Source organism: Sorex araneus, chromosome 2, assembly GCF_027595985.1.
Source record: "Sorex araneus isolate mSorAra2 chromosome 2, mSorAra2.pri, whole genome shotgun sequence".
Classification (NCBI taxonomy): Eukaryota; Metazoa; Chordata; class Mammalia; order Eulipotyphla; family Soricidae; genus Sorex; species Sorex araneus.
The window spans coordinates 326,451,354-326,467,292 of NC_073303.1; the positions used below are offsets into that span (position 1 = coordinate 326,451,354).

The following is a 15,939-nucleotide window of genomic DNA, read 5'->3' on the forward strand; positions in this document are numbered from 1 at the left end:
GGCATTCTAAATAAGTACAGCAACCATGCTATTTGTAATAATCTCTCAGGAGCATAATACATCATAAAAAGAGTCTGAATATGATTTTTAGAACATTTATAGAACACTACTATTCTAAATTAGAAGTACAATAGTCATCTGAGGTATACTATAACATTGCCATCACAGCCATGCAAATGGCTTCATTATTTTTTTAAGAAAAAATGTATTTCAACAATACACATCCCAGATTTCCACATTCTGGATGGAACACACATTCCAGATTCCACAGTAACTGCAGGCATATGAGATGCAGACAACATATTTCACAGGCTTAGGGGATGTCATTCAGTGCATAAGAGAGTATGAGAGAATTCAACAAATCTTTTGCAGAGGGGGCAGAGGGCTTTGGGGAGGGGGGGTCATATCCAGCAGTGCTCAAGGCTTACCCCGACTCTGCACTCAGGAATTACTCCTGGTGAGGCATGGGGGATTAAATTGAACCAAGGGGGCCCAGGGCAATAGTATATAACAGGTAGGGCATTTGCCTTGCATGCAGCCAACCCAGATTCAATCCCTCACATCCCATATAGTCCACCGGCACTGCCAGTGATGAACCCTCACTAAAGAGCCAGAAATGAGCCCTGAGCATTGCTGAATGTGGCTCCAAAAGCCCACACGCTCAGCATGAGCAGAGTCTTGAGTTTGACCCATGGCATCTCACGCTACTTCTCATAGCACACCTGGGTATAGCCCCAAGCATCATTTACTGCTTACGATTAAAATTCTAGATCCACAACATGAAAAGTATTGTGCTAAATGAAATGAGTCAGAAAGAGAGGGATAGACATAGAAAGATTGCACTCATCTGTGGAATATAAAATAACAGAGTAGGAGACTAACACCCAAGAATAGTCGTATATAATACCAGAAGGTTGGCTCCATGGCTTGGAAGTTGGCCTCACATGCTGGGGGAAAGGCAGCTCAGATAGAGAAGGGAACACCAAGTAAAATGTGATTGGAGATCCCACACGGGAAGGGAGAAGCATGCTGAAGGTAGACTAGAGACTGAACATGATGGCCACTCAACACCCCTATCGCAAACCACAACACCCAAAAGGAGAGAGAGAACAAATTGGAATGCCCTGCCACAGAGGCAGTGTGGGGTGGGGGTGGGGGTGGAATTGGGGGGTGGGAGGGATACTGGGTTCATTGGTGGTGGAGAACGGACACTGGTGGAGGGATGGGCTCACGAACACTGTATGAGGGAAACACAAGCACGGAAATGTGTAAATCTGTAACTATACCCTCACAGAGATTCACTAATTAAAAAATAAAAATTAAAAAAAATAAATAAAATTCTAGATCCAGAGAAGACACCATGGAGTCTTAAAATTCTTGCCATGCTCTTCCCTTCCACTGAGGAGCGGGAACCCGGGAAGGATCTGATACGCCCGGCAAAGACTCTGCCTGTTTCCATAGGACACATTTCTTTAGCTTGAAAACTGTCTGAGTCCTGCATGGCCTTGAGTCCTGCTCAGCACAGAGACTTGGGGCTCCCCATCACAAACTCCTCACAAAGAGATTTCTGAAGCAGCAGGGTGTTCCACATCACCAAGTTCCTGAAGAGGGTTCTGTGCTGCGGTCCCCAGGATAACTAAGCAGCTAGCCTCAAGAGCCCACTCATCATAATAATATATATTCTTCTATTGACTTGGGGGCCATCGAGATAGAACAGTGAGCAGGGCATTTGCCATACACATAGCCAACCCTGGATTGACACCCAGCAACCTTTATCATCCTCCAAGCCCAACAGGAGTAGTCCTTGAGCACAGGGCTAAGAGTAAGCCTTGAGTACTGCCAAGAGTGGCCTCCAAACCAAAATAAATAAATTCTGGCAGTGCTCAGAGGACCATATGGGATGCCGGGACTCAACCAGGGTTGGCCGCATGCAAGGCAAACGCCCTACCCGCTCCAGCCTTGAAATCCAGTTTTATGTGTAAAACAGTTCAGGCATCTACCTCACATCTTATCAACCCAGAGTCCCCAGGTATGGTCAGCCAGGCTGTGCACTGCACAACACTTGATGACCCCATATGATGAACACCTTGCCTCTCTACAGCATATAGAAGCTTGCTTGCTTTGCTTGCTTATTTTAAGTTGTTTACTCTATGAAGAAGTCAGAGGAAGTTATTGCGATAATAAAGGTTTCTACTTACAGTTAAAGCAAAATCTTCTTTCTTAAAATCGTATTTCTTAAATTTGCTTTTTTTAGGAGCCTCTGAAATAATTTCTGAATAAGACACTTCAAATGACAACTCTTCAGCTTCTGGTGAAACAGTCTTTTCTAGAAAATCATCATCTAAAAACAAAACAAAAAAACCTCAGGATGAAGAATTGTAATATGCCACTTAGGTGAGAATTTCAGTTAAATCATAATGTAGTGTCACCACACTTCCAGAAAAATAAATTTCTAGGCATTCAAACTTCACACTTGATATCCTCCACTTCAGACATTTAGGTCTCATTGATCTCATTGAGAATGCTTAGAGGAAAGTCCACCAATGAGGAAAACCTGTATGTTATTAGAGAACTAATTCATGTTGTTGCTACTGCAGAGGAGAAGCTAAATACTGAGAAGGAGGAGTGCTCCCCAGAATCCCTGCCTATTTCCATGCTCCCCCCTCCCCCTGTACAATACATGCCTTAATCATTGTTCCAAACTCAATGGGGACTTCACTGCTAGGTTTGCTGATGTGAATTGATCCAAATCAACATTTGGCATTGCTTATCTAATCTGTATGGCATACATTAAGAGAGAACTGGTCTGCCAAGTAATGTCTCACACAGGGAACTTTGAAATAAAGACAAAAGGATCCCTTGACCAAAAGCAAATGAATCTCAAAACCTTTCATGTAATTCTAAACTATGGTTTCTGATTAAATCACCGAACGACTAAAGGATCCTGTGGCTATCTCTAGCCGCATGTGCTTGGTGGTCTCACGTGGCTTCCCCACTTGGGATGGCCGCTGCCATGGGTGGGTGAAGAAGGAAACAAGGGCCAGGCTGGTTGGTGATCAGTTGCCGTTTACTCCATTCTCCCCACGCGCCTGTTCCAATCTCACTAAGCCCCTCATCCCGTCTCCTGTCTCCCTCGCTCGTCTCTCCAGGCTCCAACTCACAGCCTTAGTCTCTCTCTAGTCTCTCTCCAACCTGCCAGCACTGGGGGCAGCAACCAGACACCTAGGTCAGGTAGCACAATCAACATATGAAAGTCCTTCCTGACCACCTGAGCCAGGCAATCAGGCTCAAGGGAGAAATGCCACTTATGGGCTTTTCTCCTTTCCTTAATCCAATAATTTAATTAACATATTAATTAACACCTTAATTCTACTTCTTAATATTAGTTATTTTGTATGGACACAGTAAGGGATACATTAAGCTTGTAGGATGGCTCTCCTGGGGACATCTCACAATAGATCCTAGACTACAATGCTCAGACCAGATTAATCTTTCCTAACCCTAGCAGGGTCCTAATCTAGCTGTTACTTTCTGGATCATGATAGAATTTGTCCATGACCATGCTCTTAACTTATAGTTAAGCATTATGGTGCTTTGGCCTGGCCCATTTCAATGTCAGGATAGCTCACAGCTTACCCTGGGTCCATCCAGTCCCTCATCGGGACCCTGCTTTTGGGGTGCTAGGAACTAAGGGTAATTGAGGCTTAAGTCGAGAGAACAGATGCCCAGGAGTGAATATTATTCAGTGTCAATTAACTCCCAAGTAACAAAAGCATAGCATTATCTGTCTTCTTGTGTCTATACAAAAAGGACATTACACTGAATTAGCTATGCAACAGACTTAAAGAGAAGAGAAAAGCAATATTTACAAATTAGCAAAGTCTGATTAGAAGATAAAGATGAATGAATGATCTGTTGGGGAAGTAGAGCCCAAAGAAAGAGGATACAAATAAACACAGAGGAATGTGAGTGCTTGGGAGCACTGTGAGTGGGTGCAATCCAATAAACCTAAGCTCCTGTGGCAAGGCAGAAACGACAAACCAATGTTATCCTACAATTAAGAGTTTAGATTGCCATCTTGTTATAAGAACTGATAGAAAAATTTCCACCTTTGTGAAAGAATTTTTTTATTCAAAAAAGAGAGCTCATCTCCTCTGCCTTCTATTATGTCTATCACTGTCTAGTGATAGGACAATCAGACAGAAAGGAACCAAGGGCACAAATAGTAAAAGTCTGAATTAATCTTACATGAAAAGTGCAATGTCAGAGATAGAATTCCAGCCATCTGTGATGGGGACAGAGCCTTACCTGCTCTGTCTGTCCAACTCTAAAATTCTTTTTAAAGAAGACTCTATTTATGTCATTTTTTAAAAATACTAAACTGAAAAGAAAGTGCAATGCAGAAATTTGTAAATCAACAGACTGTTAACAGTAATGCTAATCAAAACCACATTTAGACAACAGTAGAGGCTGCATCCAAGGCAGAGGAATATTAATTGTGAAATAATAGCCTCACTTCTTAAAGACCTACAGGCTAATCTTTTGGAGAATGTAATTACACAGGCGGTTGGTCCAAACGACTCAACACTCTATGCAGACATTTGTTTTTCAGAGGCATGATATGAACCGAATAATGGTATGTTAGCAAATTTAATGACAAATTCTGGCAAATCTTTTTCATTTAATATTTTTGGTACTGGCTTTATTGAGATATAATCCACATGCCACTCAATTCACCCAATTCAAGAGTAAAAAGAACGGGTTTTTGCATATTCACAGATCTGTACAGTCATCACACTTTTAGAACATATTTAGCACCCCACCATGTTTTTTAACTTTGAAACAAATGCCGAATGTAGAGGGATCTGTTGTCTGTACGAAGGACATTCACACTCAAGGAAACCTTTTGAAGAATCACAAGCATGAAACTCAAAGGGACCTATTTCTCTGAGGAGGATGAATGATTCCATATTGTCATCACACTCGCTCGTGTGAAGAGCGGGTGAAGAGCAGCCCGTTCCTGAGCATGCGGGAAGTGCTCACAGCCCAGCACTCGGCCCCTTCCACTGTTTCCTAGCAGATCCTTGAGAAAGAGAGCCCAGACAAAGATGTGGCCAAGCGAGCAGCTTCGAAATGACAGTGGTAGAAAAGGAGAAATGAAAAAAAGAGTTTTCATTTTGTTCATTTAAATTTGTTCAGACAGAATGGGGTGTCTGGAGGTAGATGGGAGAAATGAGCACTAAAGGGAGAGTATCAAAATGGGGAGCAGAACACATTTTGCTTTTAGTATTTTGCTAACCATATTGCATGCATTGTGCCACTTACCCCTAACTGCTCCCTGAGCCGACTGTCCACTGTCTGACGAGCCATTGGAATGAACTGGCACATCCGGAATGGTCTCAAGTATGGACTGTGAAGGACAGCAAGACAAGCACAAATCATCTTACCATAAAAACAACAACTCCACACTTTTCACAAAAAGTAATTTTTATTTTGTGGGGGGGAAAAAAAACAGATTTCCTGTTTTTGTGTTCAGTTCAGACCTGTACAGCTCACAAGGGTTTCTCCAAAGAGAATGATACATGATAACCATGCCTTCTTAGGTCTGAAGATTTCTGTTGCTCATACCTTAAGCTATAGAAATTGCAACACTGGGTATCACATAGTTTTACAATTATAGGATATTCATCTTGATGTACTTGGTCACATATATTGGTCTTAATAAACCCTAAGTTACACATCTAATTACATGGAAGTTGGAGCATCCAGGTTCAAACTACTTAGCTGTATGAGGTTTTAGTAAGTTACTGGAACTTTCTATTCCTTAGTTTACTGATATATAAAATGAAGATGATAATAAAGCACACTTCAAAGAGTGACTATAAATTTCCAATAACTGAGTCTGTATAAATCACATAGAATAACTGGCACACAGAACGTATTAAAATATATGAGGGTTAGCTACTATTAATACATTTATAAATTAATTTCTCCACTGAAAATACATACAATAACTATGAAAATTAGGAATATTTTCTTTTCTTAATCATAAATATCTTCAACTTTCTTAGATGCTCTCAAAGCATAGCACTCTCCTCTAATATTATCAGAATTTGAGTTTCTGACAGCCTTGTTAAGTGAATTATTGCTTGAACTGAATTTCCGATTAGGCTGGAAAGGTAGCAAAAAATTTAGATGCACATTCTACTATTTCTATCAACTTTTTTATTTTTCAACCAAAATTTTAACGTGGGAGTTATTAACTATATGTGAGAGCATGTAAAAATCAGCAGTTGCACCGATACTCCCATGCAATTCACACTCCCCCCAAACTATTGTTTACTTTATTCTCATATTTGTTTTGCAGTAACTGAACACCTACTTAATGAAAATTTAATGAGTTAATGAAAATTCCTTTATAATTTGCTACAAATGGCATAAGAGAGTCTGAAATTCTAGCTTGGTTTTGCCTTTTTTTTATTTTAAGGGGATGGCACATTTTGGGGTCACTAATTTTTACACCAAATTGTGTGAGTGGCAGGCGAATACTAGACAAATAAAAGCCAATTATTATAACTAGTGAAAAAAACAATATAATAGATCCAAGTTCATACTGTTCGTTGTCATTTGAAATTTTGGTGACTAAAGACTAACACCAGGATAAAAATAACTCACACTAAAATTATTTAAAAATATGTGGAGAAATTTTTGGAGGTTTTGTTGAAAGTTTCAACACAGGCCTTACCAAACCTTAAAATAATTTGCTATGAGAGAGATACTCCAAAAACTTGAGTGATATTTATTTTTAGAGAGTGAAAAATAATGGTTTTAGATGCTTAAACCTATGACATGTCATTTTTTTAATCTATCAAGTAGAGAAGTGTCCATTTGCTCCATTGGCTTAGCTGGCTCTTAGCCTAGTGCATTGCCGGGAGCAATCCTAGAGCACTTAGCTGGGAAGTGGCCTTGAGTTCTGCTGGGCGTGTCCTCAAAATGAAAACAAACAAACAAACAAAATGAGCAATTGCTTATTCTGGGATTAAGGAGAAACCAGTAGGTCAGATATTATAAGCAACCCAGAGCCTATCTATACCATATCCTGTAGTATACTGTTGTCATTCATTGATAAAAGTCACTCACATTATTTTCTCGTATGAACACAGTGCAACAAAACAACCATAAGCAGAAATCTAAAAATACAACAGAAAAGCTGGTATGTACAAAGCTGATAGCATTATCTTTCCAAACAATGGGGATATCCTGGAATTGTGTCATGCATAAAAATGTCAACTGTCCTACATCTCCAACAGGACAAGGGATGAGAAATTACTACCCCAGAGGAACATCTGGATGCTCCCCCTTCCGTGTGCTTGTCTGATATCTCGCTGGCACCAGTCTGCCTCTGGATAGCTGCTACCTTATCTAACAGAATCTCTTACTTCTTTTGGACTCCATATCATATCTATCAGGGTACTGCAGACACCAGGGGAGGTGGGGAGAAGAAAAATGAATAGAGTATATGACAAAAATGCTCAGGACTCATTAACCAAGGCCAACTAAGTGAACTTGTTCAAAATAATGGGTCTGTCGGGTAATTGTAGACAGCTAAATCTGGGAAAGTAGTCAACAGAGGAATACCTTCTATAAAGGGATAAACGTTCTTAAATTTACCTTGAGGTAAAGGAATTCTGAGTTAAGCTAGCAGAGTTAAGCTAGATCATAGGTGTAAACACAGCTAAGATGACCAACAATAACACATTTCTGTAGCAGTGACAGAAGTAAAGAAATCTGGATGCTGGATGTAAAGTTATTGATTTATGGAGTCCTCCTATACTGAAATCTAGCCATCCCTCAGTTTAATCTCATAATTCCCCAATTATTACCAGGTTGGTGGTCCTACTGGCTGTCTTAGTTTCCTGTAATATGAGTTCAAGATTTTAAAATTTGTTTTAAAGAAAATTTCTTCTTTCTGACTTGTCCTTGTTCATTTACCCTGACATACAGTTACTTACCATGGCGCCACTCTTGGGAACTGCAAAACTCCCTTTTTCCTCCTGGGACCCATGTGAGAGGGGTGTGCTGTTGGAGGGAATGTCATCTGGCTAAACAGAGAAAGGAAAATACCACTTATACTCAGACCGATACTTTGCACTGTTTTTGTATTTTCTGTGCACATAACTAGACATATGTGGCAATATATGAAGTTTCTACTGCTTGGACAGTCACAATTACAGGCAATCTATCACCTAAATGCCTGGTCTTCTGAGACACTGAATTCAGAGGCAGACCTCCCTACTGTCTGTCACAAACTTCATTTTCCCTGAAAAAATTTTGGATTTCTTCAAGATAACTGAGTACTAATCCCAGATACTTGCTTTCCAGGAGTCGTCAGGTGACTGGTGGGCCAAGAAGGGCAAGTGTGATTCCTACCAAAAGCGCTTCAAGCTCAGGCTTTCGTAATAAAGACAAGTTTAAGATCAGCTGATGTCAGCTTCAGGCAAGGCCACAGATGACAGTCTAGAGCTTCTATGCATTTTCTACAAATAAGGATGAATGCCACAGGGAAGGATGGTAGAGACAAAAGATCAAATCTGGATGGGTTTCTCTTGAGGGCCACCGAGTAGCTGCCCTGTCAGGTTTAGACCCACTTGTCACAAGTGCCTCCATGAAAGGCAAAAACAGTTCTTACTTTTCTATTCCATGCAACCAAACAGAAAAATGAATGATTTAGTTTTTCAAATAGATTGTAGAAAGACCTTTCATCTTTGTTAGAATTCAGGGGCAGTTGTCCCAAGCAGTTGTTTCATTATGAGGTAGTAACTAAGAGATTTCTGCTTTAGTTTCAATGGCTTCCTGAAACTTAAGACATTTGTTTCCTCACTGAAGAAAACTTATTGTCAAATTGAAAATATATGACACTTAAGAAGATCTATATTGCTACCAGAAAGATAGTACTGGGGTGAGGGTGTTGCCTCACATGAGGTCAACCCCAGTTTGGTACCAGGGCACCACATATGTCCCCCAAACACCACCTGGAATGATCTGAACACCAAGCCAGGTTTAAGCCCTGGGAACCATCAGTTCTGACCCAGAACAAATAAAATATAAGAACTAGTACAAGAAACCGATTCAATAGGGCAAGCCAACAATTAAATATCTCTCTCAGCACGCCAACTCACTAAAAGGGGTAGAAAATATTAAATACATATTGCATATATGGGATACTGAGATCAAACCCAGTTCATACAGTTCATACATGTAAGGCACATGCTCTACCATTGAGGTACATTCATAACATAATCACAAACATGTATTACATACATTTCTAAATGAGTAGAGGTTTTTTTTTTGGGGGGGAGGGTTGTTTGTTTGTTTGCTTTGATGTGGGGTTGAGCCACACCTGGGCGTGCTCAGGGTTTGCTCCTTGTTCTGTCCTTCTACCCTCAGGGATCACTCTTGGTGATGCTTGGGGGAACCATAGGTATTGTCAGAGACCAAAAAAGGGAACCAGGCTTGACTGCAAACAAGACAAGTGCTTTAATCCCTTTGCAATCTCTCTGTTCCCTAAATGAACAATTTTTAACAGCATTTAGAAACCATCAGAGAATTCCATAGTAGACCAACTGATAGATATGTCTAGAGAAGAAACATACAGAATTATGTTGGTAAAATAAAAAGCTCTATTGAAAAGCAGCATAGAGAAAAGTTTTAGAGAGGTAAACGAAAAGCAAATACTATACAATTACGAGTAAGAAAGGTTCACAGTTGGACAAATGAAATGCTTATAAAATTAGTTAATTTTATAAATCTTTATTAAATAGTCTGTTTCCTAAATATAAGTTCAAGAAAAAAATGAAATAAACTAGTTGTTCTGTGTGCGATTCCTCATGCGAGTGTGGTAGTCTAGGCCAGTGTTTCTCATCTTTGCTGACCGTGGCCCGCTTCCAATCTAGCTTCCTCTCCTCAGCCCCTGCCATGGCGGTTGGCCACATCACCCCCTACCAGCCCCTGGACCATGTGATTCTCACATGTAGCCCATTTGGATGATCCCAGTTTACATTGCCCCAGTGACAAATGCTGGTTTGGAGGACAGCTGACCTCAGGCGGCCACAAGGGACAAGGGGACATGGAAATAGAATAGAGATTGTGTCCAGGACCCCGTGCCCAGTGCTGCAACCCCAAAGCCCCCTACCCTGTGCTTTCCTTGCCACCTCAAAGGAAGGCTGAACTACATGCCCTTGAACAAAGTATCTCAAAGAAATGTAAAGTGGGGGCTTAACGACAGAAGAAACTGGACTGAACCAATTTGTGCTGAGATGAATACCAGTGCTAACCTATCATTGACCATTCACACTCATTTTAATACTAAATATCATGCCCGGGTAGAGATTAGACATGATAAGGAGACAGAGTTTCTGTGAAGAAGCTTTTTTATGCACTGAGCTTATGAACTCAACTTCTTGGATCTTCTCTCCCCACATGCTTAGGTATCACTCCATGCCCACCTCTGACCCTTTCAAAATGCGGTCCCTGTTCTTTGGAGAACCAATGGATGTAGATGTCTGTCTCATTAGGATTCCCTAAGGCACAAATTTACAAGCAATAATGTCACCCTAAATTTCTTCATGTCCTTGTGCCCTGTTCTGTAGGCTGAGAGTCAAAATATCTGGGGCCAAAGACATGTTTAGAATAAAAGTAAATCAGCTTTGCCTGAAAGTAGTAAATCAAAGTTCTTAATCTCCTCCAACGGCCCTGTACATAAGTCAAGTTTTGACTGGGTGACCTGTCCCCTCCACACACTCACGACTACCCACTCTCTACAAAGACACAATAAGTAATGTTAATGGTTAGGGAAACTCTACCTATCCAACTTCAGAGAAAACATACAATGGTTTCTTATATTAAATGTATATCTCTGCAGCCAGAGCAAGAGTACAGCAAGTAGAGTGCTTGCCTTGCATGGGGCCAACTGACTTTAATCTCCAGCACCACACATGGTTCCTCAAGCACAAGCAGGACTGATCGATCCCTAAGCAGAGCCAGGAGTAAGCCCCAGGCACAATGGGTGTGACCCCAAACCCCCAAAATATATAAACAAATAAATTTACACATCTAACTGTATCCAAACATATCTACCCAACTGCAGAGAAAACATGCAAGCATTTATTATATTAATCAATCAAAAACATATCAGTTTAAGGGGCAGAGATTAGTGCAGTGACTGAGAGAACCTGCCGTGCAAGCACAATGACCCTGAGTCCCAAACCCTGTTATTCCTGCTGCTGATCCCTGACACCACAAACAATTTTCCAGCTTTCTGGGATCACAATACAGAAAAGGGGTGTAACTCCTGGCAAGCCCTGGAACCAAAGAGGATGTGTGTGCCATGGACTCTGCTGAGCACATCTGTGAGCAATGATACACAATGAGTACCATACCATGATGCATGTACCTCAACTCCCTGAAGCACATGTGCGAGCATCACAAATAGGAGCGCAAGCCTTGGTGAGCACCAGGCCTAGCGTTTAGCACCAGAGGCTGTGTGCAAATTGCCGTCATCTTAAAAACAAAAAATGACGTCCACTGCAACAATGGAGAAAGGGGAAGAGCAATGAGAGCAAAAATGTCAAGTACTTGTTTTCAAAACTAGATCAGATCCAACTCTGCGACTGTTAAGACTAGAGATCTACTTGGTATCTTCTATTTTTCAGAACGCTGTCCCTGTACGTTCCTGAATGGAGTCTTTGGAAGATCACACCTCTCTCTGTCGTAAAAGGCTTTTGACTCTGAGAAGAGCAGGAGGCAATGAGAGCAGGACAGGAAAGATTCAGGACCACGGGCTTGATTTCAGACATTCTTCCAGTACAGGAGGAAAAACCTAGAAGCTGAAGCCCATTCTTGTCTCCCAGTGGGAAACATGCGGCTCCCTGGCCAGATGTGCACACTCAAACACTTAATTGTGTGCGTCATTAATTGCTACACGTTCTAAACACTAACATATTTCTAACAGAAGATTTTAACATTTGGAAAATAGCTGGGAAAAAAAAAGTCATCTAAATATTTAGAGCTGATACTGAAAATACAAGGGGGAAAATATTTACATGGTAGTCCGTGATTTTTCTGTATGAGCTCATCCACAAGGATCAGAGATTTTTTTTTAATGGCCTGAAACTTCTATGATCTTGCTCTGGATAAAGCAGGGCAAGGCCTCAAACCATTCCATAATGTTCTCACAAGCACTACAAAAATGAGGCTGTGAATGACCATGTTTAATAATTTCAACTGCATCTTTACCTAAGAGAAATTGAGAATGTACATTTTTAGTTGTAAAAAAAAAACACCTTATTTCTTGGCTGGATAGATAGTACAGCAGGTAGAGTACTTGCCTTGCAAGTAACTCCTGCGCAGAGAGCCAGGAATAATCCCTGAGCAGCGCTGAGTGGGCCAAAATAAAAACAAAAAAAAAGTTTCATATTTATAACACATGCAACAAGTGTTCGAATCTACAAGTTATGAGTGAAGGAAGACAGACACAAAAGTAGAAATTCGAATATCACTAATGTGAGAAGGGAAGCTAAGCCATGGGGCTAAAAATCACAGCAGCATTTGCCTCTGAAGAAGTCAGAGGACAATCAATTGGAAAGAGTCTGAAGGACATTTCTGGGTGATAGATTTGTTCTGTATTTTGACTGACTATTGTTAAACTAACAGATATATACATACCTCTTGGAGAGCCTGGCAAGCTACCAAGAGTATCCCACCCACACGGCAGAGCCTGGCAAACTACCCATGGCATATTCAATATGCCAAGAACAGTAATTAGAGGTCTCATTCCCCTGACCCTGAAAGAGCCTCCAATCATTGGGAAAGATGAGTAAGGAGAGGCTGCTAAAATCTCAGGGCTGAGTGTAATAGAGACAATACTGGTGCCCGCTCAAGTAAATTGACGAACAACGGGATGAGAGTGATACAATGATACAGTGATTGTTAAACTAGTGAAGATATTCATCAAATGAATTGAGGAGCCACAGAAATAGCTCATTGTGGTGAGTGCAACTTTTGTATATGTGAAGCCTGGGTTTAATCCCTGGCACCATATAAGGTTCCTTTAAGCAACTCCAGAAGTAACTGTTGGTCAGAGCTGAGAGTAGCTTCTGACTATCCCATGTGTGGCCCAATCACAGTCCCCTGGCAAAAAAAAAAAAGATGACTTAATTATATCACTGTATCACTGTCATCCAATTGCTCATTGATTTGCTCGAGTGGGCACCAGTACCATCTCCATTATGAGACTTGCTACTGTTTTTGGCATACTGAATATGCCACGGGTAGCTTGCCCAGCTCTGCCGTGTGGGAGAGATACTCTTGGTAGCTTGCTGGGCTCTCCGAGAGAGACGGAGAAATTGAACCCGAGTTGGCCACATGCAACATAATGCCCTACCCTCTGCGCTATCGCTCCAGCCCATATGTATATGGTATATATATACATATATACCATAAAATATATAATATATATACCATAAAATATATAATATATACCATAAAATATACCTAAAAATGTAAGATACCCCATATGGTCCCTTGAACCCCACCAGGAGTAAAACCCCAAATGCAGAGACAGGAGTAAGCCATGACTAGTGCTAGGTGTGGCCCCAAAACAAAACAAAAGAGAAACAGAAAAATGAAAGCAAAAATAAAAATTGTTCGGGGCTGGAGTAATAATAGCACAGCGGGTAGGGCGTTTGCCTTGCATGCGGCCGACCCGGGTTCGATTCCCAGTATCCCATATGGTCCCCTGAGCACCGCTAGGAGTAATTCCTGAGTGCAGAGCCAGGAGTAACCCCTGTGCATCTCCAGGTGTGACCCAAAAAGCAAAATAAATAAATAAATAAATAAATAAATAAAAATTGTTCTTGGTAAATAAGAAAAGGATTTTATATATTGATAAAAAGATTGAGATGGGCTTTAAAAAAATATTCCAAAAAAGTATTAGTTGAGGAGACCTAGAACACAGAGAAAACAGACCTATATCAGAAAATTAAGGAGACACTGAAATTTACTACAGGCTAAGCAACCACCAACATCTAATACGTAAGAGTAAGCGGGCTAAGACATTTAAAAGCCTTTAAAACAGTGTGTGATTCAGTCAGGAAGGGGAAAGGGCGGGTTGGGCATCCCAGCAAGGAGCACACTATGGAAAATTCAGATGGAACGTAAGACGATGTCTAGAGACATCTAGAAATGTCTCGAGAGAGAGAGCGGTGTCAGACGAAAGGCTGCCACTGAGCAGTGACCGGATAAGTGAAATAAATCTTTAGGAGAGTTCATATCTCTGGCAATCCTATTTATTCTTTTTTTTCAAGTTGCAGAAAAGACTATTTTAAAGAAATAAAATCCAGGCAGCTAAAATGGAAAATAGAGACACCACACCAATAATGCCATGTTAAGAGCCCACTGATCAGTAAATGAACTAAGAGAAATTCTATGGTACAGGTTTTCCAGCAGAGTTAAGGCTTTCAGTGAATAACAGACCACCACTTGGTACAAGTTACCAACAGAACCATCAACATGGCACCCAGAGTTTGCTAACCAGCTTGTAAATACAAGGGTTAAGCCCACATGCTCAGGTGGCTTCAGGAAAGAAGTTCATGCTGAGGTTGCCATTGTATTGCCACCATTAGTTTCGTGCTTCGTGATTAAAATATAACTCCCACTTGTTTAAATCAAGTTTCCTGAGATTTCCTTTTCCATAAAGCAAACACAGATGCAACTGATAATTTTAAACAGATGGTATGATTGTATTCTGCAGTACGTTACAAACCAATAAAAATGTAGCTGTTTGATTTTCACTTCAGACATTGGAAATGAACTAGACCAACTACTTTGTCTTTTGAATAAAGTAACCCCTTAAATAAATAATTCACTTATGTTGAGTATACATGAAATTAAAAAATCCTTCTTTGGGCCGGAGTGATAGATAGTAGAACAGGTAGGGTGTTTGCCTTGCATGTGGCTGACCTGTGTTCAATCCTCGGCATCCGCATAGCTGGAAGCCTGCTTCATGAGTGGAGGAGAGAAGGCAGATGGAATACAGAAGGGATCACTAAAAAATGATGGCTGGAGGGATCAGTCGGGATGGGAGATGCATGCTGAAAGTAGCAAATGGACCAAACATGATGACCTCTCAGTGTCTGTGTTGTAAGCCATAATGACCAAAAGTAGAGAGAGTATGGAGAATATTGTCTACCATGGACGCAGGGGAAGGGTGCGAAAGTGGGGGTGTACCGGAGATATTGGTGGTGGGGAATGTGCACTGGTGGAGGGATGGGTGTTTGATCATTGTGAGATTGTAACCCAAACATGAAAGCTTGTAACTATCTCACGGTGATACAATAAAATAATAAAAAAAAATCCTCGGGATCCCATTTGTTCCCAGGAGCACTCTGCCAGGAGTGATTCCTGAGTGCAGAGCCAGGAGTAAGCCCTGACCCAAAAACCAAAACCAAAACCAAAAAAATGCCTTCTTTAATATGAACAAGTGGTACTTGAAGACCAGATTGTAAACCTTCTGTGAAAACAAGGATTTAGTGGCATATGTGACTTTAGAGTCAAGGATTAACTATATGTAATATATAATTATATTATTTCCTTATATAAATGGCTTATTGGTAAAACAACGCATTTGATATTAAGGAAATAAAATATTAGTGGGATCCCTTTTAATTGGTCTACTGAGGTACAACTGACATATAATTAACTGTACATACTTTATTTTGTTTTGTTTTGGGACCACACCCAGTGGTGCTCAGGGTTAACTCCTGGCTCTGTGCCCAAGGATCACTCCTGGCAGGGCTCAAGGAACCAAGTGGGATGCAGGGATCAAACCCAGGTTGGCAGCATGCAAAGCATACATGCCACCTGCTGTACCATCACTCCTGC

The 15,939-nt window shown here is 40.8% G+C and overlaps 1 protein-coding gene across 3 annotated transcripts in view; it reads right to left on the reverse strand.

Moving 5' to 3' along the window:
- Window positions 1-15,939, reverse strand: part of ARHGAP28 (Rho GTPase activating protein 28) — a 201,751-nt gene that overhangs the window by 39,165 nt on the left and 146,647 nt on the right. For all 3 annotated transcript variants that reach the window (XM_004611791.3, XM_055127845.1, XM_055127844.1), the window contains 3 exons: window positions 8,013-8,102; window positions 5,326-5,410; window positions 2,199-2,341 (listed from right to left, as the gene is read on the reverse strand). In XM_004611791.3, the coding sequence (XP_004611848.3) occupies window positions 2,199-2,341; window positions 5,326-5,410; window positions 8,013-8,102 (318 nt within the window). The remainder of the gene's footprint in view (window positions 1-2,198; window positions 2,342-5,325; window positions 5,411-8,012; window positions 8,103-15,939) is intronic.